This window comes from Coloeus monedula (assembly GCF_965178545.1).
Source record: "Coloeus monedula genome assembly, chromosome: 15".
NCBI lineage: Eukaryota > Metazoa > Chordata > Aves > Passeriformes > Corvidae > Coloeus > Coloeus monedula.
The window spans coordinates 1,495,835-1,523,576 of record NC_138795.1 but is presented as its reverse complement, the minus strand read 5'-3'; the positions used below and the strand labels follow the sequence as shown (position 1 = coordinate 1,523,576).

The 27,742-nt window shown below is 47.6% G+C and overlaps 1 protein-coding gene across 4 annotated transcripts; it reads right to left on the bottom strand.

Moving 5' to 3' along the window:
- Positions 1-5,510: 5,510 nt before the first annotated feature.
- On the bottom strand, positions 5,511-26,480 carry FBXO38 (F-box protein 38). 4 transcript variants are annotated; one of them, XM_082291521.1, is made up of 22 exons: positions 26,393-26,480; positions 24,150-24,291; positions 22,971-23,104; positions 21,724-21,887; positions 21,224-21,389; positions 20,754-20,891; positions 20,341-20,478; positions 19,887-19,980; positions 19,485-19,615; positions 19,052-19,222; positions 18,665-18,807; positions 17,610-17,835; positions 16,879-16,998; positions 16,032-16,211; positions 14,085-14,774; positions 12,315-12,415; positions 12,032-12,134; positions 10,910-11,076; positions 9,708-9,853; positions 8,609-8,712; positions 8,288-8,401; positions 5,511-7,330 (listed from the first exon to the last, which is right to left on the bottom strand). In XM_082291521.1, the coding sequence occupies exons 2-22, from the start codon at positions 24,275-24,277 to the stop codon at positions 7,152-7,154; spliced, it is 3,537 nt and encodes a 1,178-aa protein (XP_082147647.1). In that variant the 5' UTR covers positions 24,278-24,291; positions 26,393-26,480; the 3' UTR covers positions 5,511-7,151. The 4 variants fall into 4 exon arrangements, with proteins under 4 accessions (XP_082147647.1, XP_082147648.1, XP_082147649.1 ...); XM_082291522.1 differs by having other exon boundaries at positions 24,150-24,294; positions 26,393-26,467; XM_082291523.1 differs by lacking the exon at positions 26,393-26,480 and having other exon boundaries at positions 21,724-21,811; positions 24,150-24,288.
- Positions 26,481-27,742: the final 1,262 nt, after the last annotated feature.

Genomic DNA, 27,742 nt, shown 5'->3' with positions numbered 1-27,742 from the left:
TCCTGGGCCCAGAAGAGGAACAGTCCAGCTGGAAGAACAAAGGTCTTGTAGGATATCCCAAGGATTCTCGGGCAGCAGGACTGGAAAAATCCTCCATCTGCGTTGTCATGGTGCCTCCTGCAGTGAATTCCCAGGAATGTCCAGCCATGGAGCTGGGTGGGAGCGTGGGCAGGGTCAGGACTGCTGTCCCTGTCCCTGCAGGAGCAGCTGGAGCTCAGCCGTACCAGAGCCCTGCTCCAGGAATGGGGAATTCCTGGCAAAGTCAGGACACAGAACAGCTCCAAACCACCCCGTGCCGGGACTCCTGCTGCTCCTTTCCAGCTGCTCCTTCCCAGCTGCCCTCTGCTCAGCTCATCCCCCTGTCCTGGAGGTCACCAGGTGTGGCTGAAGCCCAGCAGGATGGGACTGAGCTGCTCCATCCCTGCCAGGTCCTGCCCAGAGACCGGACACTGTCAGGGGAGGAGCAGCTCCAGGTTTTCTCCAGGAAAACGAGAGGAAATGTTTGCTGCCCTTTGGTTCCACCCCTGGGGGGAGGCCAGCACCAGTTACTGCTTCCCCCAGCCCTGCAGAGCTCTGGGGATGCTTTGGTTGTGTTTCCTGGCCAAGGAGGATTCCAGGGCTGTGGAGTGGGACCTGCAGGGACATCCCAGCTCGGAGCCACGGCTGTGCTCTGCCCTTCCCAATGGATGGCATGTGGCCCTGGAGCCCAGGGCTGTCCCCATCCCTCCCCTGAGCAAACTTTGGGCATTCTGAGCCAGCAGGAAGCTTGCCCAGAGGCAGAGCCAGTCTGCAATGGATCACTAAGTGCCATGTTGGAAAACAAACCATCTAAACCCTTTTCTAGCTCTGCTTGGAAGGGAGACTTCTACTTACCTTCGCCACCTTTATTTTTCTATTTGTTGCTGGTCTCTTCCAGTTGAGGCAGGAAGTTCTCCAGACTTCCCAGTGTCACCCTTTGCAAAGATCTCTGTCCTCAGCTGCTCCCTGCATGTCGATGTTGCCACGTTCCTCGTGAGCTGCTTCCCCCTTTGCATGGGAAGGGTGGGCAAGGCTCTCAACTCCACGAATTTGGGAAAAGGATTTTCATGCAGGATCAAGACCACGAGCCTCGACCCTTCTTAGGTGAAGATCTACCCCAGCAATGCCACCCTGAGCCTAGAAAATAAAACTGTGCTTTGGTACAGCGTGTAACCATGTACAGATATTTTTAATGTACAAAGAAAAGCTGACATTATTTATTATTTTTTATCAGGAACACGTGGTTTTTTCATTAAAAGCTTCTAGATCAAGGAGCTTAACATCCTGTGTATTATTATTTAGTAATATTTCTGTTGCTATGTGACAGGTATTTACTGTAAACAGACAAATCCTGCTTGGAACTAACAAAAATGTTGCTCAGTAGGAGAAATGTTGTGCATGAGAAGAAGAAGTGGCTTCCTGGCCATGGTGTCTAACTTCTTTAAATCCTTCTTCCACAGCAAAGTCACTGATAGAGCTTCACATCCTTCTCCTTTACGATTCCAAAGGGCACTGGGCAGAAACAGCCCCCATTGGAAGACCAAGGCAGAAAATTGCTGGCAGTTGGAAAGACACAAATTATTGGTGTTGGTGGTGGAAGGTGCTCCTGGTTCATCATCGGGACCTGTTTGGCAATGACCTGTTTTTACAGGGCTTTGTTTCCTAAAAATATTCATTTAACTTCACTCTTTTACTCACCAGAACAATGAGTAAAAAAAAGCCATTATTGAAAGTTTGGAAAAAAATCCATCCAGGGCTGCTTCAGTCCTGTGATCCTCCCCCTGTGTGGAAGTGCCCACTGGGGTTTTGTTGGGATTTGAGCACACGAGGCTGCAGAACAGCTTGGCTCGGTTTCACCTCAAGTGCCAAATTTCGTAAAGAAATCCTAAAAAAAAAGCTTTTCTCTGTCCCCATTAAACGGCACTGAAATCTTGGTGTGACATTTCCCGGCGTGAGGTGGAACCAGCAGCACGGGGAAGCCACAGGAAGGGGCTCTTTGGTTCTGCCGTTGTCCTTCAGGCGTTGTTTTCTCCTTTATTCTTATGTGCATTAGGAAAAGATCTCTTCTGAATTTAAAAGGAACTCCCGACTTCCCCAGGGGCAGCGTTCCCAAGGCTCTGTCAGTGGGAGCAGTGGCTCACCAGCCAAAATGGTCAACAGCTCTCGCTGGGAAAGGGCTCCCCTTCCAACTGGATGGAATTCCAAACACGACATGTCCATGTTTTGTGTCCCCTCTAACTCCTCCTTGGGCTCAGCAAACCTGTCAGGAACCACCTGGCAGCTCCTGCTGGCTAAACCAAGAATCCAGCAAAGCTGCTGTGAGCCCAGCAATGCCACCGTGCCATCGACAGTGGCAGGATTGCCCTGGAAAAGAAGAAGGTGTCTCATGGAAAGGCCCCACTCTGGATTTCCTTGGCTGCTCCTGTGGCCTCCCAGTTCAGCTTCCCCATTGCCCATCTTGGCTGGTGGTGCCAGTCCTTGCCTGTGCTCAGTGATGTGTGGTGCAGTGGCTGTTCCTAAAATAAAAGCTCCTCTCTGGACATGGCACTGAACTCAGCTCGGGCTCATTTCTGGCACTGTTTGCTCTCAAATCCCAGGGTGGCACCAGGTTCCACTTCTCAGCTGCCCCACAGGATGCTCCAGGAGCTGTAACAGGGAGGGGGAAGCTGCCCCTCTTTGCTTTTCCTACAACTCCCTGACAGGAGGGGGCAGCCGGGGGGGTCGGGCTCTGCTCCCAGGGAACAGGGACAGGAGGAGAGGGAACGGCCTCAGGCTGGGCCTGGGCAGGCTCAGGGTGGGCAGCAGCAGGAATTTCCCCACGGAAAGGGTGCTCAGGCCTTGGCAGGGGCTGCCTGGGGAGTTGTGCAGAGCCACAAGGTCCCCCCTGAGCCTCCTTTGCTCCAGGCTGAGCCCCTTTCCAGCTCCCTCAGGAATTCTCCAGGCCCTTTCCCAGCCCCATTCCCAGCCCTGGACACGCTCCAGCCCCTCCAGGTCCCTCCCACACTGAGTACCCAGAACTGGACACAGCCCTCGAGGTCCCTCAGCAGTGCCAGCACAGGGGACAGTCCCTGCCCTGGTCCTGACTGTCCCCCTGCTCGTGCTCACAGAAATTCTGCCCTGTTCAGCTTCATTCGTGATTGATTTGCAGTCCAGGAGCCCCCACCTTGTCCTGGCCCCTTACCTGGAGGATTCCCAGGCTGGAGGATCCCTGTGGAGCTGCTCATGGGATCAGAGCCATCCAGATTCATGTGAGAAATGAGAACCAAGGCTCCCCTTGGTGTTGAGCAATGCTCCTCTTGGGGTGTCTGTTCTACCAAAGGACACTTCAGGGAGGACGGACACCGGGAATGTGTCACTGAAAACCTGCACATGAGCCAGAGCTGAGAGGTAAATGATGCTCACCTTGCCTCTGATTCAGCACACCTCAACATGGCTTTGATTTTACCTCATCTGCTCCTTCTGTCCCCTACTGGAATCAGAGCTCTGTGAATAATCAGCAATAGTCTGTTAGCTGCTTTTGCATCTCTAAATACCTCTCAGTTCAGGGATTACTAACAGATATCTTTGGCCTGGAGCTGATCTCAGCCCAGGATTGTGGTTTTCAAGATGGAATTCACTCCCAGCTGGCTCTGCTCAGCAAGAGGAGGCATTTATTTGTGTCAGCCTGACTTAACAACGTACACAGAACCAGCTAATGGGGTCCAGATCGTGTCCACCTCATTCCCAGCACGGATGAAAAGCAGGGAGCAGCTCCAGCCACGCGCTGCTTTGGGAGCAGGCAGCCCACACACGGCAGACTCTGACTCATTCCCACCCAACTTCGGGAGTGCTGAAGCCAAGGAGAGCATTTTCATTCTGGACCTGGCACCTGGAAACCCTTCCCCAGTTTAGGATCCCATTTTTCCCCACACTGGAGTTCCTGAGCCATCTCTGAGCACTCCCAGGCCAAAAGGCTGGAAAGGTGCTGCTTTCTTCTGCTATGAACTCAATAAAAAGATGCAAAAGCTTTTAGTTCTTTCAGGTTTTGTAGAACTCTTCCTGAATAAAGGCCCAGTTTATCTCCTGTCAGCACCCAGTGGCTGTTGAGGGGCTGAAGGGAGCTCTCCAGTTGATGGGTCCTGGTTTTGGCTGTCCTGTTGTCACATGCAGTGCACACAGGGCCAGGGGTTGAGTTGGAATTGCTGAACTGGGAACTAAAAGTGGAAATCCTGGGCAAGGGAGAGGCTGCAGCTGCTCCTCACACCCTGAACAGCTCAGAGAGAGAGCAGGGGCAACATTCCTACCTCCATCAACTCCTCACAGCTTTTCCTCAAATAAAAACACTTCCAAAATCCTCTTCTCTTTGAAACCCCAGCACTGATTTTGCCTTCCTCCTGAATCAGAGGGAAAAGCAACCCCCAGCACGGTGAACACGAGGCTTTGTGCCCCCTCTGCTGTGCCCACACACGCTCTGGCCTTTCTCTGTTTACCATCTGTACTATTTAGATGACATTTCCCAGGCACCTGAGCATCTCCCAGCTGGGAGCTCTGCATCCTCTTCCAGGAGGAGCTGGGGGAAAAGCACTGCCAAAGGCAGCTCAGACTCACTTCCCAATCCCCACCTGCCTTTCCCAGTTGAAGGGACCTGGAAGTGCTCATTTTTCCTCAGAGGCTGTGAGAGGAAACCCCTCTGACTGTGCACCTGCACTGGAGCGACAGAACCCAACCGAGGTTTAACTCACCCCGTGTTGCTGAGTCAGGGCTGACCCAGGGAAGAAATTCCTGTTGGATGTTTCCCCAAAGCCACAGCCAGGAGGCGAGCAGGGCACAGAGGTGATGCAGGCACAGAGTTGCCTTTATCATTTCCTTACCTTGTAGGTTAAATGCTCACCAGGCTGCCTTGGAGCTCCAGCAAAGCTTCCTTTGCTAGCCAGATGCAAACATCCCTGGTTTTGGGGGCTGGGAATGGATCCCAGTTTGTACCCAGAGCAGCAGAGCAGAGCTGAAAGGCCCAGCTGGAATTCCTGTGTTGCAGGAAGGTGGGAAGAGCAGGATCACTGTCCTCTCACCTGCAGGGACAGCAGCTGCTCCTCCTGCTGCACACAGGGGGGAGGAGAAGCCTGGCACAGAAACATCTGGGATGCTCCAAGGAAAGTTCAACAGGGCAGAGCCAGGGAAGCCCTTCCTTGGCATGGAGATTGAATAGAAGTGCCCAGAACAGCCACAAAATGGAGAGAGGGGGAAGTTCAGAGGCAAAAGATCAAATCCCTGGCAGATCCCAGCTCCTCCCTCCCCCAGAGCCCTCAGGGATGGACACAGCGGACTCAGGCACTGGAGTAAAACGGGTGTCACATTTCAGAGGTCAAAACTACTGCAAGGTTCAACTGCTTCCAGAAATATTGAATATAAACAAACACTTTATTTGTGTAAATACTTCTGCAAAGGCTGGAGTTAGGAGATACCAGCCAGAGATCTGGCACAGTACTCCAGAAACTCAGGAACATTTTCTGGACTAAAATGGTAAATCTGACAGAATCAATGACTCAGAGGACTTGAAACACTTCTAGGAAGGGTCACAATTGTTTTGGCTGAATATCGCTGAATACATTATCTATTGTTAATTAAATATAAGGGTTATAATAAACCATTGACTGTGATCCTGCATTAAAGCAAATTTAAAAACATTCACATTCTCTGGTGTTCTGTGCTGCGCCTCCAGTCAGCACAGAGCAGGTGAAGAAATGCTGCTACCCCAAATCTCTTGCTGCTCCCATGAGGCACCATTCTCCTCCTCTTACCCCATGTATTTCTAGTTCCACATTATCCCAAGAATTCCCACAGAGAGGCAGAGAAAACCAACCCTGGCTTTGCTGTTTGAGCAGTTTGACCTCAATTTTACAGAGCTAAACGTCACAGAAATCCCCAATAGCCACATTTACCCCAGATTCAGAGAAACACCAGCAGGATGATGAGCAAAACTGGATAAAATGCTCTAAACTGCACAGATTTTACCTCAGGAAGTGTCATTTTTTTTAGGCTGGGAACACCAATTTTAAACAAGCATGGGTGAGAGACCAGGCCAGAGCTGGGAATTCAAGCAGCCACTTCCAGAGCTGGGAATTGGTCTCTCCAAGCCCTGGGCACCCTGTGAGTGCATTTTTACACCTGCACTGACAGCAAATCCCCCCCAAACCCCTGTGGGCACCGTGAGCACCTTTCAATACACAACACACACACATTTTGGGGCAAATAGCAGCAGTTTTTACTGACCACATGGCAAATGTGCATTCAGGAGTGAGCACAACCCAGCCCCAAAGCTCCCTGGCTGTGTCACATGGACCCTGTGCAGCTCCACATCCCCTTTTCTACCTGCCTGAAGGGAAAGCTCAGCTTCCAGCCAGCCAGAATGGGCAGATTTATGTTCAACAGGGTGGAACCAACAATCAGCAACTTGATTTCCATAGTACAGAGTTAAATACACCACAAAAATGAAATCTAACAGTACAAAATGCTTGAGAACATTCTGTTTCCAAGGTGCTAAACATGGGGGGGTTCCTTCCCCCCAAAAAATGGGTTGGATACCTCTAGAAACTACCACAGATCACCAAATTCTCTACTTTTTTTTTTTCCCTGCTTCTGGCCTTCTTTGCAACAGCTGGAGAATATTCTGACCCTTCCAAAAATGCACACAAGACACCAAGATTGTGCTCAACAGGTTTACTCAGACTGGACTCTTAAATGCTCAAGAAAAAGGCACAGATTAAAAGAGACTCTGATGACTCTTTTGAACACAGCAAATGGAATTGTTGTTTGTGAGGAAAAAAAAATACTGCTATGAATTGCATGGGCTGAAAAGTTCAAATCTTCTTCCCCGTTCCTAATTATTGGCCTTCATTAAAATGGAACTTAAATTAAATTGTATAAACATATGAAATAAAGTCTCAGTATTAGGAAGGTGTTTTTTGTTTGTTTTTTTCCTCTATGTACAACTCTTAGTATACAATTTGTACTTTCCACTTTACATTTAACTACATCCTCCTGGCCAGAGGGAGAGCCGAGGGCGCCTTGGTGGGAAATGCTTTGCATTTGGAAAAAATCCTGCTTTTTCTTGGCCAGCAGTGCCAGGGGGAGGGAGGGCAGGCTGGGGGCACCCCTCAGATGTAATCATCCTCCACGGGCTCCCCATTGACATCACAGTAGTGGATGAAGATGGCCACGACCCTCTGGAACACCCCCTTCCTGACCTGGCGCAGCTCCGAGATCTCCTCGCCGATGGTCTCCATGCAGATGTCAGCTGAGAGCTGCCCCTTCCTCCTCGGGGCGTAGATGGTGGCTGGGGAAAGACAGCAAGGAAAAGGGGATGTTTCTCCCAAAAATATTCACCAGCCAGGTTGGTTTTGCATTCAGGCTTGGCAAAAGAGGCAAAGGGAAGAGTCTTCCCCTGACCGGGAACGTTCTCTCCTGCATTCCATGTATTTGAAAGTTTTCCATGGCTCCAATCCTCATGTCCAAATGTCTGGGAGTGAAATGAATCCCAGGGCATCACAAACCCTCTGCCTGAGGCCTCTCTGACTTAATTCCAAGTCATCCATTACTTCAATGTTCTATAAACAACAGCAATTAGGGATAAAGCAGCTGCACTCCCCTTATTTTTCACGGCTTTAACACCAGGACTCTTTTAACATCCTGACTCTTTAATCAAACACTTATCAATTTTTGGTAATTCAGGCCTCATATTGAACTACAAGCATTAAGTCAGGCTAAAATAAAATTAAATTACATCAGTCTAAAATAAAGTTTTAAAAAGAAATTAAAAAATAAAACCAGAGAAAGGTATAGCAAAAAAAAAAAAAAAATCTCTTCCTCATCCTCTTGATATTCCTGAACTGGAGCTGGATTAGAATATCCAAACCAGGATCAACTAAAAATACCTCTAACGAAGATTGCAGGATGTTCCTAATTAAGTAATGGAAGAACATATTTTTCTCTGCTACCCAGCAAAGTTTTTAATTGAGCCCCAGGCACTGCCTACCCTCATATTTTAGCAGACAAGCTCCTAAATAGAAAGAGCCACATCTACAATGAATTCTAACCCACATAATCTCCATTCCAGAGTTTTCAAGTAGTTTTTAACTCTTTTATGTCAAATTTCTGTGAGTTTTCTCACTTCCCTCCAGCTTACCTTAACAACAGATCTACCAAAACCAGCCTAAGGACCAGAAAACTGAGAAAGAAAGGGATGCACTGCCAAATAACCAAGTGGTGTGAGGAATCCAAGCAGGTTACTCACTCCTCTCATCATCCTCAAAGTCGTATCTGGCGTAGCTGTTGGGCTCTGCTGTCCTCAGGGACCTCAGCCAGGGGAAGTCAGTGATCATGGAGTAAGGAGCACCATCCACAATACCTGGGAGAGGGACAGGATGAGGATCCAGAGAGGAAAACATCACCCCTGCAGCACCAGCACTCTTAAATCCACAAAGCATCTCCTCACTTTATTCCCCCACTGAGCTGAGTTGCCCCTCTTTCCTCACAAGGAATATTCTCCACATCTCTGGTGACGAGGTAAAGCAAGAGGTTGAGCAGGAGCCCTCAGCTCTCCAGCAACTCTCACCTTCCAGGGTGTAAATGTCTCTGCCCCAGGGGTACTTGGGGTATTTCTTCAGGTCCTCTTCAGTCCTGGTGGCCTCAGGGAAGAACTCGTATTTAATCAGCTCTCTGGAGAGAAGGAGGAAGAGGTTACAGCCAGGAAATGGGAGATGGGAGGGAGGAAAAACCAAATGGGAAATCCTAACACACAACGTTTCCTTTAACGAGCCTGAATCCGTGGAAAAACTCCCCCAGGACCCTCACACCAAGTCAGCATCCATCCCTTCACTTGGGAGAGCAACCAGAGCCAACAGGGACAGGTTTAGAGCAGCTGGATGAGAGCCACTGGCTACAATTCCCTGCTGCTGGGAATTTTCAGGAGCTGACACTGACTGAACATCACCTACCACAGAAACCAACGCTATTTCCTGGAGCAAATTCCTTTTTAAAAATAACTTGTTTTCAGCTTTGAAGATTTTTCTCAGCCATCCCAATGACTTCAATGTACGACTGCATTATTGCCGGATGAATGTGATGAATTATGTGGTTATTGCTGGAGAATTTATAGGATTTCCCATATGGGTTTACAGTCTGTTTTATATTACATGCATCTTGACACTGGAATTTTACACTGCACCACCCAGAATTCAACCTTCAGTAGATTGGATTTTTTTTTTTTAAATTTGGGTGACAGAATAGAGCAAGGCTGGAGCTGCAGCTGCTCCAGGACACCTTGGCAGAGTCCCTGGATGGCAAATACTCCCTGGTCATGGTCAGCACTCCTTGGCTGTGGTCAGTACTCACTGGTTATGGTCAGCACTCCTCGGCTGTGGTCAGTACTCACTGGTTATGGTCAGCACTCCCTGGCCATGGTCAGCACTCCCCAGCTGTGGTCAGCACTCCCCAGCTGTGGTCAGCACTCCCCAGCTGTGGTCAGCACTCCCTGGTCATGGCCAACACTCCCCAGCTGTGGTCAGTACTCACTGGTCATGGTCAGCACTCACTGGTTATGGCCAGCACTCCCTGGTCATGGCCAACACTCCCTGGTCATGGCCAGCACTCCCTGGTCATGGCCAGCACTCCCTGGCCATGGCCAGCACTCCCCAGCTGTGGTCAGTACTCACTGGTTGATGTTGGCTATGGTGTCCATCCAGCTCCGCACCCGCACCTTGTTGCGGACGTTGGGGGGGTTGCTGAACTCGTGGATGATGCAGATGTGGTAGGGGTAGGGTCCACTGAAGATCTTCTGCTCCAGAGTCAGCGTGTCCACCTGGGGACAAAGACTTGTGAGCACCAGAAACACAGGGATGGGGCTGCAGAATCAACAGCAACCAGACATCGACCAAATCCCCAGAAAATGCAGCAATGAGAGGGAATTTTAACAACACAAATAAACACAGGATTGAGGGGAGCCAAACTTCCCCAGTGCAGCTTTGCCAAGTCAGCTTCTTGAGTACTGGAATTGGATGGGAAATGTCTCATTTCTGATGTGTTTCCCAACTCCAATGTGGAAATGAACTCCATACAGTTAAAGGATGCTCTAAAACTACATTCACTCCTCAGAATTTGGCTTAGGGGAAGGGGATCAGTGATTTGGATTTTTTTTTCACCTAATATTTTTACCATTGTCCTCTAACACCTAAAGCAAGAGGTGTAGCTTCAAAGCAAAGCTGATTTCATGGATTTTATGTCCAGTCAATTTTCCCTCCTTGGCAAACCAAGCCAGGAAAAGCAGAAGAGGAGCAGCACCACAGAGGGATAAAGTTAAACATTCCCAGACTTCCAGGTCTTAAATTAAGCCCTCATAAGTCCTCATCAGATGATTTAAACAACTCTCTAAATGTCCCTGCTTTCAGCTCTTGCACAACCTGGGAGAGGAGAAGGTGGCTCCCAGTCCCACCAGTGTCCTGCAACACTTCAGCATCAGGAGGGGATGATGCCTTCAGTATCCCAAACTCTGGTGCTCCTAAATCTAACAGGACATGGGTTAAGGATGTCAGATCCCTGTGCCTGATGCTCTGCTCACACACAGCTCCAAGGAACACCCAGGTTCTTACAGCTGGAGTGATTCAGTTGGAAATTAATTCAATGCATCCTATTTTACACTATTCTCTAATGCAATGAATACTGGAGAGAGTGAATTTCAATATTTAATCTATCAGAGTATCTTAAAATCCAAGTAGCAGATTCTGCAATAAAAGCCTTGCTGGGCTTTCAACAACCCAATTTCGGAGTTGTGTTGTTGTAACATTTCCTGCCTCAACTGCAAACCCCCCCCAGGCAGAGCTCCAGGGGTGCTCCCAGAGAATCCAGGCTGGCTCTGTACCTGCTGCATGGGACGAAGGTAAATGATCCTGTTCCTCTCTGGGGGCATCCTGAGGATCTGATCCAGGACCTGATCCATGTTGAGCTTCTTGCACTGGGCGTAGTCAAAGCGATTCACAACGGGGGCGTTTTCTACCTTCAAGTGTTTCAACACACGGCACCTTGTAGCTAGAAAAGAGCAAATAAAGGTATTAAAAGGAAATGAAAAACCTCAGGAGCCTCCTGTCAGAGAATTTCAAGGCTGGCAGGTTCAAAAGAAGGCAAACAAGCGATATAAGTACCAAAAAATTACGTAAGTATAGCAGATATAGCCCAGCTCTTCATTTTTTCCATATTATCATCAAACTTTTCAGCTGTGAACTTGCCAGAAGTGGCCTTTTAAAAGGCCATGTCAAATATAATCTAATAACCTTTTTCTCCCTTTGTTTCCTTTCACTGAAATGGTCTGTGGGCTGCCACAACTTCCAAAATCAGCTCAACCATGGAGGATAGTGAAGCCACACAGTGGAAAACAAAACTGTTTCCCTTCTAGCAACACTGCTCATATAATCAAAATTTCCTTCCAAATCAATGTGTGTTCTACATACTCTGGAATAAAGAAGTAATTCCTTTATTTCTGCTAAGTAGCCAGATCTCAAGTCAGAAGAAAAGGCCTTCATTTAGATGTTGCAGAAAACAATAAATGACCCAATCCAGGAGCAGTCACAGCCCGGCACGTGAAACTAATGTAACCTAAGTGCCAGCACTGAAAACAGATTTTTATCATGTCAAGGAGCAAAAGTACCATCCTGTCAGCTAAAAAATCTACGGGAGCATGAAGAAATGAGAGAAAAAACAAGGTACTCAAACTCATTTCATCAACTCCTAATTATTGTATTGGCACTCTTCAATAAACATCTCATCTCCCTAATTGTCAGATCATTTCAGCTGTTGATTTTCAGATATTAATCTTTATTAAAGCTGTTATAGGAGACATGCAAAGTGGGAAGCAGCAATATTTGGAGTTCTAATTCATCAGCAATGCAGCTGATGAATACAAAATGAGCAGTGGCCTGACTTGAATTCTTTCAGGAGTTTCCAATAATGCCACAGGGAGGAGGCAGCCCTGACATGAAGCACATACCATGGATGAACATCATTTTGGGGCAGTCTTTCAGCACCAAATCTGTTATTCCACAGTTGGTTAGTGTGATTCCTACGAGGTTTTTGGATTTCAAAGTCAGTACCTGGGGAAAATGGAAAAAAAAAAAAAAAAGAAGAAAAAAATGTATGACAGGGTAAAAATGAAGGAAAAATAAACTGAATTTTACAAGATACAGGAGGATATTAATTAATGTAATACAGCTTCAGTTCCCAACAGGTGCTCATGGTGATAAAGCTGCAGGGAGTGAAGGAAAAGCCCTTACCTGAACATGATCATCCTCAATCACGGGGTCACTGGTACTGGTGGATTTGTCAGCTGTCCTTTTCCTCTTGGTGGTTTGCCTTGGCTTTGGCTTTGCTACTTCTGGAAACAAAAACATGGAAAAATCTCTCCTCTGCTCCATTTCAGGACAGCTGAGAACAGCCCACGAGAACTTTTCCCACACAGGTAAATCCAAACACCTGCCTGCCTTCAAAACAAATCTCTCCTTGCTCAAACCCCACTGTCAGGTTTGTTCTCAGAATTATTCCCATTAAATAACTTCATAGGGGACAACCCAGGAATGCTGAACCTACAGTCCAACACCACAGAAAGATGTGGAGCCAGGAAAAGGAAAGAAGATTCATGGTTAGGTTACACTTGGTTCTCTGCAGGAAACAGAACATCCTTGACAAATACAAGACCCAAAATAGCTTTAATGTTTAAATACTAGAAATTACCTCAAACTACTGGAAAATCTGTTCTTTGTAACTGTCACTAAGTTTTTCCTAATATTGCAAAGGATGCCCAGGTATAAAATCCTTTAATGTTCCCAAGCTGCACCAGGGACCTCAAATTCCTGCTTGATTTAACAGAAGAGTATTTGAAAAGAAATCACCACCAGCATTATTTCCAACAGGAGGAGAAAAAAAATTCCCTAGAATTAATTCTCTGTCATTAACAGATCAAAATGAGAATTTATTTTACTAAAACTAAGCTTTATTTGACTTAATGAAAACATGCCATGTGCACAAAGATCCCCAATTAATTACTAGTCATAAGGTAGAAAACAAGACATTTTAAATTTAATAGCAAGGTCTCTTCTTCAAATCTGAGCTGCATCTACCTGCAGAACCTCTGAGGTGATTTAGGTTTTGTTAACACTTGGGAGCATTAAATAAACTGGAAAAACACCAGGATATAAAGTGTTTGAATCATTCCATGTTAACAGAGGCAGGAATTTGCTCTCAATCTTCCCTTGCCTCCAACACTCACTGTTCTGTAAGCAGCACATTTCATCTCTCAGTTTCATTTCACCTGCCAGATATTCCCAGCAAAGAATCCCGGATATATGAGCTTGTGCCAGACTAAGGTGATTATTTTGGAAACGAAGCATATTTGAAAGAAACAGCAAGTTCCCCTCTCACATCTGTTGTTTTCTCCCTTCATTCCAACCCTTCAGGGGTTTTATTTTATGTCAGATGAGCAAAACGATAATGTGAAGGATGAAGGTGTTTAAAAAAAGGACAATTTTCAGTAAGTTTGACCACCTTGCCTTAAACACCTGGAAGCAGCACCCAGTGCAGGTCCAAAAGCCTGGCTCAATTATAATTATGACTTTCTTTATTGGTTGATAAAGCACCAGCTATAACCTTTGCCTTCTTGTTCATATCTAAGTGTAGCTGCTGCCTTTCCAGGGAGGATTTTAATGGGGAAACATTCATCATGTTTTAATGAATCACAGCCTTCACAGGCAGACAGAGCTACCAAAAAACTGCATTTGCTTTCCAAAGGAGTAAAGCAAATACTGGTTAGAATGTATGGAGAACATCAACAGAAAGAGCTGCATGGAGGAAAAAGTCAGTGGCACTTTCAGAGAAATCTGATTTCACCTGGTGATGGCACCTCTGTTCCATCAAGCTCTGACCCTTTCAAACCACTCAGGTTTAAATCCCTGACTAACAAGCTCCACATCAGAGCTCCCTGGGGAGCCCAGAGCTGTCTCACGGCAGCACTGCAGTTACTCAGCCGTTACTCTGTGTGTAAGTCCTACCTGGCTCTGACACCAGAGGCACATGGGACAGCCTGCTCCTGGCCCTGGTCAGGGGTCTCCGAGGATACTCCTCCTTGCAGTCCAGCTCCCAGCTCGGGGGCTGCGTGCTCTGCTCCTGGCTGCCAGCCCCACAGGCACTCCCACTAGTCCTGTCATCCCCGGGCTCTCCTGCAGCCCCACAGTCTGGCAGTGTCCTAAGTGCAAAGTCTGGCCCGTCCCTGCAGGCTCCACTCGTGGAGGGGCACTCCCCATCACACCCCCCGCTCGTCCTGTGCTGCGCGGCCCTGGAGGAACACCGGGAGCAAACGGAGCTCTCCTCAGGCTCCCTCTCACTGGAGCCTTCCCTTTTGCAAGGAGAGCAGCCACAGTGCCTGGACTCCTCTCCAGCTGCTGGGCTGCTGCCAGCAGAGTGGCTCTGGGCTGGCTGGGCACAGTCAGGACTGGGAGAAGCAGCGCTGCAGGAGCTGGGTGTTGCCGTGGATCCCGGAGCGCTGCTGCAGCTGCCGTAGGAATCCTTGCTCTTGCTCCTCTCGGGCATGTCACTGGCTGCTTTCATGTCAGCTTTGATCTGCTCGCTGGTCACCTGGCAGCCCTTCTCACAGCTGCTCTCCTCACTGGGGAACTGCTTGGCCTGGCCCCCGTGGCTGCTGCTGCATCTCTTCCGCAGGGGAGTCTTGCCTTTGCCGCTCACTGCAGGAGCCAAGGGAGGGACAACAGTGAGAAAACCTCAAATCAATGTCAGTGTTACTCTGCTGAAGGCTACTGAAAACACATGAATGCCCAGAGGCCAACGACAATCTTCCCAGGAATGGGAATTATTAGTATTTGTAGCTGTTGCTGCATCTTTGTAATGTCCTGCAGCTATTTTTGGAGACATGTGCTGGAGGGTTTGTCACATAAATCTGTCAAATTGTCCCAGAGCAGCTCACCGTCACACAGGCACAACAATATGAAAGGCACACTGACATCAGAATCAAAGAATATGCAATGGTTTGGGTTGGAAGAGACCTTAAAGCTCATCCAGTGCCAGCCCTGCCATGGCAGGGACACCTTCCACTGTCCCAGGCTGCTCCCAGCCCCAATGTCCAGCCTGGCCTTGGGCATTGCCAGGGATCCAGGGGCAGCCACAGCTGCTCTGGGCACCCTGTGCCAGGGCCTCACCACCCTCATAGGGAGGGATTTTTTCCTAATATTTAATATAAAGAGGCTTCTATTTTCTTAAAGGTGAGGAATCAAACAGGAATGGAGACAGGACTGAAGTTCACATTTCAGCAGCAACCCTCAGCTCCCCCTCCTGGGTCTGGGCAGTGCTTCCAGCAGTAACAGCAGCCTCAGCTCACAGGTGAATAAAAGCCCCCACTGAGCAGTGTACAAATCATAACAGAACTTAATCCCAGGATCACTGAGGTTGGAAAAGCCCTCCCAGCCCATCAAGTCCCAGCTGTGCCCCATGCCCACCTTGTCCCCAGCCCAGAGCTCTGAGTGCCACCTCCAGCCCTTCCTGGGACACCTCCAGGGATGGGCACTCCAAACCTCCCTGGGCAGCCCCTGCCAAGGCCTGAGCACCCCTTCCATGCAGAAATTCCTCCTTAACACCTACTGTCTTAATCCTCTTAGCTCATTACATACCTCAAACCCCAAATCCCCAATATTGGCAGTACAAATACTGATAAAAATTCTGTCCAAACACAGATTATTTCCCCTCTCAAACCAGAACTGACATCCACACTGGGGGCTCACAAGCATAATAAATTCTGTCCACTTGGGAATCCCAAAGAGGAGCTGCAGGTTTCTGATCAGTGCAGCACCACTATTTCTGTTTCTGTACAACATCTGTGATTTGAGCTCAAAATATGTCCTTACACCTTCACTCTACATTCCAAACTGAGCTAGAAATGAACCTGAACCAGATGGAAAGACTGAAGCTTACAAATAAATGTTGCACACCTGAAGGTTCTCTGGTTTCCACTGGATCCCTGCTCTTCTCCTCCCCATCTGAGTAATTCTGTGCAATGCTGTTGGAGATACAGGCTCTGGAAGTGCCCATGTTTTCCTCTTCATCCTCACTGTCTGAATCATGGATGGTAATTGGAGCTGCTTTTACAACAGGTTGAATTCCACTTGGTCCTGAGAAGGAGAGTATCAACAGTTCATGTACAAATTAACCAAGCATAGATTAAAGGGTTGAAGAACTTTCTGCACTGCTGGAAAAAATGGTAAGAAATTAATTTGAGCCAGTTTAACTACCCATTCTGTGGCTCCCTCATTAAAATCTAAATGGGAGAAGAGCAAAATAACTGCATTTCAGCATTAAAGCATTCTGGTTTGGAAGAGAAGAGTGGCACAATGGAATGCTACTTCAGGTTGTTAGGATATTCAGTAGAAAATGTTATTGTCCAACAAAAAGTGGCAATAAAAGAAATCAAGACTGCCTTGTGCCAGTAATACAGATTCAATTAACATTGGAACCAGTTGTGCTGGCTTGAGAAAAAGCAAAAAAGAACCCAAGTGCTGCAGTGAAAGAAGTAAGGCCACGAACACCAACAGAGCAACAGGACAAGCTCATTCAGGCCTTGACTTTCATTATACTGAGCACAAAAATCAGGATTTAAGGTCAAGGTATTTGCCTGCATATGTGAGGAAAACTCTGGGCTGTAACACAGAATAAATTAAGATATGCTAACATCATCATTCCAAACCAGACAACCCAGCTGAAGCAAAACCAGACTTACAATGGAAAATGAATCCCTCAGGGAGATACCAAGAGGTGATTTCTTCCCAAAGCCAGAGTTACCTGCTTGCTCTTCATCCACCTCCATGGGAACAACAGCCTGGCTGGGAGCTGGCAGCTCGTTCTGGGCCTGCCCAGCAGCCTCCCCTTCTTCCTGTGCCACCTCCTCCATCTCATTCAGGGCTGGAAAGGGCAAGAGGAGGTCAGGGATAGGAAACAGAATGAAGAGAGCCCTCAAGCACCCACAAGAAATAAATAATAGCTGCCTTGATTCCCTTGATGAGTCTCTGGGTTGCACAAAGTCTCTCACAGATTTGTTCTACATCTCTGTAGCTAAAGCCCAGCCTAACTTTTGGGGTTTAGTTCACTCAGATTTTCCCCTCCTCCTCAAAAGTTTTGTTCTATGCAGAGAGCAGCATAACCAGGATTTACATTTTCATTCCCTCCCAACGACTTCAGTCTTTGCTGGGAAATATTAAAAATACACCAGCAGCACTGGGACGTTCTCCCAGCTGTGCCCTGAGGAGTCCTGGCACTTCCCCAGAGGATGTCACACAGAGCCTACAGCTGCAGTGACAGCCAGCTCTGCACTGTGGCAGCTTTTATCACCCAGATGTGGCACAGGAAAGACTCAAACTGCACACCAGGAGCTGAAAGAGCAACGAGCTTTCAATGCATATTCCTATCTTCACCAGGAGCCTATGTGAGGGGGAATGCAGATAAAATCACCCCTCAAAGTACCCCAAGGATTACCCTCAGCTGCAAATCTCCCCCAAAAGGTGCCCTGGGATTACCCTCAGCCCCAATCTGCTGCTCCTCAGCGGGGCCCTCCTGGCGCAGCTCGTTCTCCTCGTTCTGCTCGTTGGGGTGCTGGTGGTTGTTGTGGTGGATGTTGGGGTTGTTGTTGTTGTTCTGGTGGTTGTTGTTGTTGTCATTGTCATTGTTGGAGTTCTGATTGCTCACCAGGGCAGAGGAGACCCCAATTCCCGTGCCTGCACTCAGGCCCACACGAGCACAACCCTGGAAACAAAGAGCAGGAATTCAGATTTGAAAACATGGATTTGTTATGTCAACATTCCCTGATGGCAACAGGAAAACCACTCTGCTGGAATTGTCTGTGAAACTGTCTCTCAGATTTCCTGACTGCACATGTCCATCTTCAGGTTGGCAACTCAGAAAATTGACAGTTAAACTCCCAATGAAAGGGAACTCCTCAAAGCACTTAATTTTAATCTATTAATTGTGTTAATCTGTTAATTTGCTGTGGGATCATTACATCAACACGAACAGCAGATCAGAGTCTCCCCAGCACACAGCAGCCTCAAGGCACCATTAATGACCACAGGAAGCAGGTTTTACACGGGCCCTTTCCATTCCATTCCATGCCAGCAGCTTACCAAGGATTTGTGTTACAGTGTGGGAGGGGACAACGTGAATAAATAAATTCCTAAGCTTTGAAAACACTTCAAAAGGGAAACTACCCCCATTTCACCCAGTAAAAAAAATCGTAAAAACCTCTTAGTGTTGTAAAGAAAGGCCTAAGAAGAAAAAATAATATCCAAAGCAGCAGCACAGTGAACTATCAGCAGAGACCTTAACAGAATGAGTGAGTTTTATTTTCACACGTTCACTCCTTGCCACTGCTCCCATCTGCAGAAGCAGCACCACTCTCCTCAGCAGACCACGCTAAAAGCAACTGCAAACCAAAGTAATTTCTTACCAATCTCCTTAAATAATGACAACTTTGAAAAGACTGCACAGCAGCAGGAGCACACCGGATTGCCAATGAAACGGAAACAAGTACAAATCCTGGCAACAAGAAAAAGCCAAAGCATCCTGTGGAATTTACCTTTGGAGGCTCCCTAAACATCTGGTCCAGAGAAATAAACTCCAAGCTTGGCAGTAACTCGATGAACTGACTGAAAGAGTCCAGCTTGATGGCGTGGCACCTCACCAGGGTCAGGTCAACCAGGCGTGTCCACCTCGAGTGATCTGGGAACACAAGAGAGGCCGTTCCTGAGGGATTCCCACCTCACTCCTTGCTCATTACTCCCTTTCCAGATCTGAGAGCAGCATCCTCTGTATCTCCATCCTGTTCCCAGCATCACCATGGCCCCAAAGCAAGCATCATCTACTGTACTTACTAACAACAGAACAAGCAGTACTAGAGCAGAGAAATTCTGGTTTAGCACAGAAATTCATAGAATAGCTCTGAAATTTCAAAGGTGTGCAATACCTGTGATCCAATTATTTGGGTTATGTAGATGTGGGCAGTTGTAAATGACCAGATACTTGATGAAAGAAAAAACTTCATTTACAGCTTTCATACCAATATCTGTAATAATTCCTGGGTTTTCAACCACATCAGCCAAGCCGTACCTCACCAAGTCCGTACTCGTCATTTTACCTATAAAAGAGAGAGGAGCAGACACAGCAGTAAATTTGCCTTTTATAGCAGGATTTTCTAACACCTTATTGATCAGATCATTCCTTTAATAAAGCTGAGCTTTGCCAGTTTCAGGAAGTGAGGAAAACCAGATTTGGCTGTATGAGATCAGCAGCCTCAATACGTGCAACATTAATATTCTTATTAATCACTGAGAACGCGACTGAGAACAGAGCAATTTATGTAATCCTTATGGGTTTTATGTACATAGAAAGTGTCATACACTGTAGTAAAAACTCATCAACGTAGCCTAGGTGAAGAGTTTCAAACTGTGGGAATTCCAGTTCAGCCATCTTCAAAGCAGAAAAAACACCATCTTTGGTCAAGGAAGGCTGGATCCGCACTTCGTGCAACCTGCAGGGAATTCAAAATTGCTCCTATCAAAATTCAGGCCACAACACAGAAAACACTCCAGAAGGTGCCCTGTCCTAAAAAAATCAGAGAATTCTTCCAGCAATGGCTGGATTCAGAGGGTATTTGCAGTTATTTTAATCACAGAACACTCCTGTTATGCAAAGTTTAAACGTGTATTCCTTAGACTTTGACAGCTGTTGTCTCTTGGACATCATTCCTAAGACATTTATTTTGAAAAAGCAGAAGCAAAGAGACATCTGAAGGGAGGTACCTTCGTGCAGCAGTTATGATGAGGTAGCCAAGATCCACTTCAAGTGCATTCTTGCAAGCTCCCAGTACTATAGTGTGCAAATTCCTGAAACCACCTGGCAAATAAAGAACACCCTTCTTACTCTTCAGTCTCACACCACAGCCTTCAGCCCGACCCATTTGCACCAGTGTTGTCTTGACCTTTTTTAGCAAAGCAAGAAAACAAATATTTGCACCCAACTCCTCCAATCCTGGTTCTGCTCACCAATAAGTGCAGCTCATTAAGTGTTAATTGCAGTTAGAATATCAAAATTATACCCAGTACAGAACATATTTAGCCCCCTGATGATAGTTCCAAACTTGGAAATAACAGTCAGGAAAGGATATGCTACAGACAAAAAAACCTCCAGAATTTGCTAAAGCTTTAATTTATTTATTTATTTTTGGTGAAGTGTGAGGGATTAGGAGTTTCCCACCTGATCTCCAGCTGTCTTCTACCACGTGCTGGATAAGTCCTCCAAGAAATGGAACACGGACCAGTTCCAAGTGCTCCAGATTCCTGGCAGAAGCCAGGCCTGTCACCAGGGGAACGTACTTCAGAGAGTTTGTGGGTCCTGCACACAACAAGGCCAGAAAGACAAAGCAGATTTTTCACTTCTCCCTGAATTATGCCATGGAAGAATCAAAACACATCCACACACGTCCCTCCAGAGCAGGAAGTCAACAGAAGCACACAGCACCAAGCAAGGGATAGGACAGGGAGAGATTTCTGTCCAACACCACAAATCAAGCAAGGGCTGATCTCAGAATGTGGAATTCCAAGACTTTAACAGAACCAGATTTCCTACATGCTCTACCATCCCCTTCAGACAGGAAGAATCCCTCTTACCAGCACAGTTCCTCATGACAAAAGCACGTAAGCTGATACAAAGGAAATCTTTAAAAGGCTGTGGTTTGGTGAGTCTCACCCACTTCAAATAAAGGTGCCTCAGCATTGGGATACAAGGAATCTCAGGGACATTCACCCCTAATAATACATAAACAAAACAAACAAACATTTTAAACAAGCTTTAAACCATTCAGCTGCATGACAAATTGCTGGCTTTCAAAAGGAAGCTTTTCTGTGCTTTGTGGCAAGTGAGAAAAGCTGTGAACACTTGAAACACAAGTTCTTCACCTTGGTTTGGCAATAATTCTTTAGAACTTGCCCTCTGCACCTGCTATCAGATATCCAACTAAGAGCTCCAAGATGCCACAGCCCAAACTCCCTCTCCTCAAAAGAATTACAAATTTGCAGAGTTTCAATGCCTTTAAATCCACCTGTGTTGAAGCCAACTACTTCACCACGACCACACTCACCTACTAAGTGCAAAGTCTGAATTTTAGCTCCTATAGGAATTTTCAGCTTGTTCTCAGGAGGAATTGGAAAAGCACCATTACGATTACGAAACTTCCCTAAAATGTGGACTTGGGGCATGTATGTCCAAATAGCTTCCACCAGCTCTAAATGAGAGGTCTCAACACCCTGGATAAAAGGAAGCAAAGCAAATGCTCTAACACCAGTTCAACAACAACATCCTCTTTACCATGTAAACTACAGAATGCAAGCTTAAATCACTTAATTTCTAGCAAGACTTGTCTTTTTAAAAGCAGAGGGATCAGAGCTTTAATTCACTGCTGGGCTTAAGAGCACCTGGGATTGCCAGTGATGCAACTGAAAACAGCTGTCGTTGGCAAATAGGGTCACAATTAACTGCTCCCTGTGCAGCCAGGTCTAACCCAAAGCCCTGGAAGCACCAAGTCCTTGTCACAACTTTTAACAATGCTGAAGGAGGTTCTCTCCCCAGCCAGCCACTCACCAGCAAATTTGGACAGGCCTGCAAAGCCTCTAAAACTCCAGGAATGCTGAAAGCTTCGTGGCCACGGACTCGGCGCCTTTCCAGATACCTGGGATGAAGACCATAAAGTTGTTCAATGTCTGGCATCTTCCTCAGCAGCGTTAGGAAGCTGGAATCAGTGAAACCTAAGACAACAACAACACATTTGGTATTGGTGTGGCAGCAGACACTCAGCTGCGAAGGGAAAGCCAAACACACTTCTCTCTGTATGTGGCAGTACAAGTTCTGTGATGTTGAAAGATGCACTTGGTGAAGCAACAGCTTTTCTTTTACTTCCACATTCTAGAAATCATGACCTAAATACTCTTCTGCCTTGAATTTTGCAGGTTTGCTACAGGTTTCCTACAGTTGCTACAGTGGAGCAGCATGGCTGCAGGGTTAACTGTGCTCTCTCCCTCCTCACATGAAGGCTTGTGTGCCTATTTTTCCTGGAATTCCATTTATTAACTCCATGGCTAAAAAAAATCCCAGCTGGGTCCCTTATTTCAGTTCATTATTCACCACAGCTCACATTTCTCACAGAAACAGGATGGTGTCTTAAAGCAAGGATTTATTTTATTCTAGTGTAGTTCAGCACATAAAAAGGATTTTAACTGGGTAAGTTGCCTGTATTTACACCAATTTTAGGTTAAGTCTAAACACTTGCCTAATACCAGCCCTAATCAATATCAGTTTGTAAGTTCTCTAATTTTTTTAGTTCTGTCCCCCACCAAATCCCAGCAGTGCAATTTAAACCCAACAGAAATCCTGGTACTCACAGGGTTCACCTAGATTGACACATTTATCTATTGATCTGCAGGTGACTTGAGGTGTGACATCAAAACTTATCCTCACATTGTTAAGTGCTGGCAGATGAGTTGCTCTCTCATTCCACTGCATTTTTTGCTGCCTGCATGCAAACAGCCTCTTCATGGCATAACCCTTGGATAAACTCCCTTCCAACAATCAGACAAACACAGATTGTATTGACAGGTGGCTACAGAGCACCCCCAGTCACAGAATCACAGAATGAACTGGGCTGGAAAAGACCTTTGAGATCATCAAGTCCAACCTATGACCTAACGCAGCAACACCCAAAATTTCTATTTACACACAGACAGAAACTTGGCAAACCATTCCTCAAGGCAGCCACCCAAAGGAACAGAACATCCAAGCAATCTGAGGTTTCTTTGGTACAGGTAAGTGGCAGGGAGCAGCAGGGGGCTCACCTGTGGGCATGTACTCCCACCAACGCCCCGCACACAGATCCACCACCTTCACCACGCGCAGGTACAGCGTCACCGCCTCCTTCAGCTTCCGGGACAGGCATTCCATGCACATGATATCCTGCAAGGGAAGGTACCTTGGGAGAGCAAAAACAGCCCTGCTTTAGCACAGCTGCAGCCCTCAGCACCTGTCACAAGCCAAAGCCTGGCTGCAGCCATGTTGGGGTTTCTAACACTGCATGGTGGCTGCTCAAGCAGAATTTTCGGGCTGCGCTCTCACGAAATGTGGAGTTCTGCTAAGCAGAGTGACTCAGCAGTTTCTGACACTGAATGCAGAACATTCATACAAATACAATATTAAACACACAGATGAGTTAGTTCTCTAATAAATCATAGAATCACAGAATGTTTGGGTTGGAGGGACCTTAAAGCCCATCCAGTGCCAGCCCTGCCATGGGCAGGGACACCTCCCACTGTCCCAGGCTGCTCCAGCCCCAATGTCCAGCCTGGCCTTGGGCACTGCCAGGGATCCAGGGGCAGCCCCAGCTGCTCTGGGCACCCTGTGCCAGGGCCTGCCCACCCTCACAAGGAAGGATTTCGTCCTTAACTTTAATTTAAACCAACCCAAACCCTGCTGACCAAGCCACTTGCCTCAACAGGTTTAATTAAGTTACTTCTATTTTCTAGCACATACTGCAAGCTCAATTTCAACTATCGTGGAGCGTTTCTGTTTCCAAAGAACTTGTTGGTGAGGTGCTACTTTTGGATAATAGGGCTGAGTGAGCATCTGGGAGAACAACTTTGCTGCAGGGGAGGTCACATCCTCATCCCAGATCCCTCCTGCAGCTGCAACAATTCCCAGTCATCTCAACTGTGCCCTACCCAAGGTGTATTTCTGCTCTAAAATCAATATTTATAACAGAATTTGATCATTTATTTCTTATTCATTCTAACATTCATAAATTAATTTTCAGTTTCCAAATGAATTTTGGGGACTGAAAAAAACATTTGCCATCCTTTTTTATCCACCAATTCACTCGTGGCACATCCACAGTTTCCTGTGTGTCACATCCAGAGTTTCCTGCGTGTCACAAAAGTTTCCTGCGTGTGCAGCTAAAGTTGGAAAAAAGATAGAGAACTGTAAAATAATAAGCACTAAATTATTTCTGCCAGGCTGCTCACCTAAAGATGTGGCAAAGCACCTCATGAGAGAGTTGGTTCATGTAATCTTTTGGCTCCTCAGCTTTGGTAGAGCCTGCCCCTTCCCTGCTCACTGCGCTCGCTTTCGCAGTTTTCCGCCGGGGCCCCATCTCTGCACCGAGTTCTGCTGGGAGGAAATGGGCACAGAGTTAGGAAATTCAGGGCAACTGAAAAACAACAGGGAAGAGAAGAGGAGGAAGCAGCAGATAAGCTTCAAAAAACAAGTTGTGGTTTGATTAGACAGAAGGGCTCAGACATAACCTGCGGATGGTCAGACAAACCGGACAGACCCTCTCAGCTGAGGGAGTCACAAAGAGGGAAATCTCCACAGGTTGGACCAGAGATCAGTTCTTCTGCTGAAGAAAAAGTCTTCAGACTTCAGAGATTCCACCCTGGAATCAGTCACAGGAAAGTTGTGCAGAGATCACCAACTCAGCACCAACGACAACATTCCAGTGAAAAATAAAAGCCCAAAGTCTCTGTCCAGCAGAAAAATGATTTCTTTTTCCTTGTTGAAAAAATGGGCTCCTGCTGATCATTCTCCAAAAATGCCCTACTAAAACCCCTCAAACCAGCTCCTCTTCGAGGTGAGGACACCAAGGAAAATATTCAGGTTGCTGAGTTAAAGATCGAAGCCATAGAAAAACTGAGAGTCATTGTGTGAAAGCAAGGTGCAGGATCCTCTGCTCCTTCCTGAACTGTGTCCATCCACACTGCAGCACACACAGGCACAGCAGTCACAACAGCTCCTTTAAAAACACCCACAATTATAATGAGAAGCAACAAATAGGCAACTAAAATAAATATGAACTTAGTGCTAACAGAAAATCACCTTCTGCAGATGCTGAGAGATCCTTTCACAACTGTATCTGGCAAGGATTTATTTTATTCTAACATAAGGACAAGAACGAGGGGGGCAAACCATCACCAGCTCAGTGAACCTGAGTTTAACAGGTTGGATGCCAAAATTCAGTGGATTGAGGAAAAACAACTGGTCAAAAAAGACAGATTTTGGAAAAGGCCTCTGTTGCAGCCTCCCTGTGATGGCAAAATTTGAAATATTGACAGCCTCCCTGTGGTCTAACTACTGCAAAACACGTGGTTTCACACATTTTGGGTGCACTCTAAGTTAATAACTGCATGTTGCCATGATGTGATTTTAAAGGGGGATATTCAAATAACTAAATCCCCACCTTGTGCCTGTGATCTCTGCTCCTCTGGACTGGGGGAATTCTCCAGCCAGGAGTGAAGACTCTGGGTTTTTCTTTTTGGGGCAGGCTGGAAGGGCTCAGTTTGGGGTAATCAACCTCATAAAGCCCCAGACTAATTATTTATAAACTGAATTCCAAGGAAAGCAAGCATTACATGGATTCCCAGGCACCTGGGATAACTCAATTTGAACAGAGGGCAGGACATAACCTAAAAAATTCCAGACTGACACAGCCACGAGCTGGGTACAATCCAGCAGGAAAGAGAACAGCAGAAGGACTGGGACAAAAGGCAAGAGAAATAAAAATATTAACGACCAAAGCAGGAAAAATCCTGCTAGACACAACTGCAACAGCACAACCCGCCCCTGCCATGGAGGGGAAAAAGAAGGATTTGTCTCTATGAGTCTGCAGTTTCTGCACTATAAAAGCTCCTCCTGGGGCTATTCTGAGAGAACGAGCACAGCTTTAACACCTCATTCTATATTAGCCAGCTGACCTCATTTAAAAATAAAAAACAAATCTCCATAGCAAAGAGCTTTATATATTCAATAAACCAAACGGGATTTTGCGGCCCCCGCCTCAATTAATTCCCGACAATGAAGGTCGGATGAAACAACAGCTCGACGTGCTCCATTCTTGATGAGCAAACACCCCACGGACCTTAAAAACCTTAAAGAACCACGGGGAGACTCCGCAGAAACGAAAAATGAGGAAAAACGCGGCGAGAGCAGCCAGGGCCGGCCTGGCAAGCGCCGGGTACAGAGGGGCGCTCCCTAAGGAAAGGGGAAAACGCGAGGACGCGGCGATCTGTGCCCAGATAAGCGAGAGAAAGACAGGTTTCCCCCCAGCCCCACCGCCGCCGTTCCCTCACGGGGAGGCCCCCAGGGCCTGTGACAGCGGGGCCGGCCCGACGCCGCGGGGCCGGCAGGGGGCGGCAGCCTCCGTGTCCCCGCCCCGCCGCCGCCAGGGGCCGGGCCCGGCGCGTCCCCCTCCCCTGCCCCTCGCTGCCCTCACCTGCCCTCGCTCCCCTCGCCGCCCTCGCCCCGGTTGTGGCCGCGGGGGAGCCCCGGCCCCGCTTCCTGCGCGGCCCCTTCCGCCAGCGCCGCCGCGCTTCCGCTTCCGCCCCGCGCTTCCGCTTCCGCCCGCGCTTCCGGCCCCGCCCCGCCGCCATCTTGAGCGTGGCACCGCCCGGCCCCGGCGGGGCGAGCGCTGAGGGCTGCGGGGGCTCCGGTTCGCAGGCTGCGCTCGGTCAGCACAGAGCGAGAGGGATGTGATTCAATAAAAGTGTTCCGGCAGCGCGCAGTTACAGTCACAGCTGTGCTGAGCTGGAGGGACACACAGGAGTCACCGTGGATGGAGCTCGGAGCACCCTCGGCTGTGGGAGGGGTCCCTGCCCTGGCAGGGCTGGGATGAGATGGACTTTAAGGTCCTTCCAACCCGAACTATTCCGTGATCACCCAGTGCAGCTCCTGGCCCTGCCCAGACCCCCCAACCACCCCACCCTGGGCATCCCTGGCAGCGCTGTCCAAACGCTCCTGGAGCTCTGGCAGCCTCGGGGCCGTGCCCATTCCCTGGGGAGCCTGGGCAGTGCCCAGCACCCTCTGGGGGAAGAACCTTTCCTGATCTCCAACCTAAACCTCCCTGACCCAGCTCCAGCCATTCCCTGGGCGCTGTCCCTGTCCCAGAGAGCGGAGATCGGAGCTGCCCTCGGGAGGAGCTGCAGACCCCGAGGAGTCTCCCCTCAGTCTCCTCCAGCGGAACATTCCAAGTGCCCTCAGCAGCTCCTCCATGGCCCCTCCAGACCCTTCCCATCCCCGTGTTCCTCCTTCAGATGCTCTCTGGGAGCTTTGTAAGTGATTTTTCGTGGAGAGTCTTTACCCTATGCCCAAAACTCCTGCCAGTTGCCTTTCCACGTGTATTTGCAGTATTATAAAGGTCTATACTTAAGCCATGTTTTAATCAATGTGTTTGGGTGGATCTCAGCAGAAATCACAATCTCCTCAACATTTTAAAGTGATGTTTCATGCAAACCCCAAGGGATTGGGTAACAAGGCTCATTCGTCACCCAGCAGACTGTTTGTGAGTTATTTTTTGTGAATGACAGCATGCAAAGACTCAGCTGCTGGTTTAGTGATAATCCCAGAGGAATCCACAGCGCTCTGTGGCAGAGTAAGAAAAACAAAATAAATTCTTGGCAATCCCTGTGGGTTTTGGATGTGTCAACAGCATCACTGAGGTTGGAAAAGCCTTCATAGAGCACTGAGTCCAACCTGTGACAGCAACACAGCATCAAAAACAACAGCAGCACCCAAATGTTAGACCTAAAAATGTGGAAGAAGTAGGCACGTGAGGCTTCCTGGGGGA

Coding starts and splice junctions, on each gene's coding strand:
- FBXO38 (XM_082291521.1), bottom strand. CDS start 24,277: ATGGGGCCCCGGCGGAAAACTGCGAAAGCGAGCGCAGTGAGCAGGGAA. Junction 12,416..14,084: donor GCCTCTGGTGTCAGAGCCAG/GTAGGACTTACA, acceptor TTTTGTTTCCAG/AAGTAGCAAAGCCAAAGCCA. Junction 8,713..9,707: donor ACCATAGCCAACATCAACCA/GTGAGTACTGAC, acceptor CCTTCTCTCCAG/AGAGCTGATTAAATACGAGT.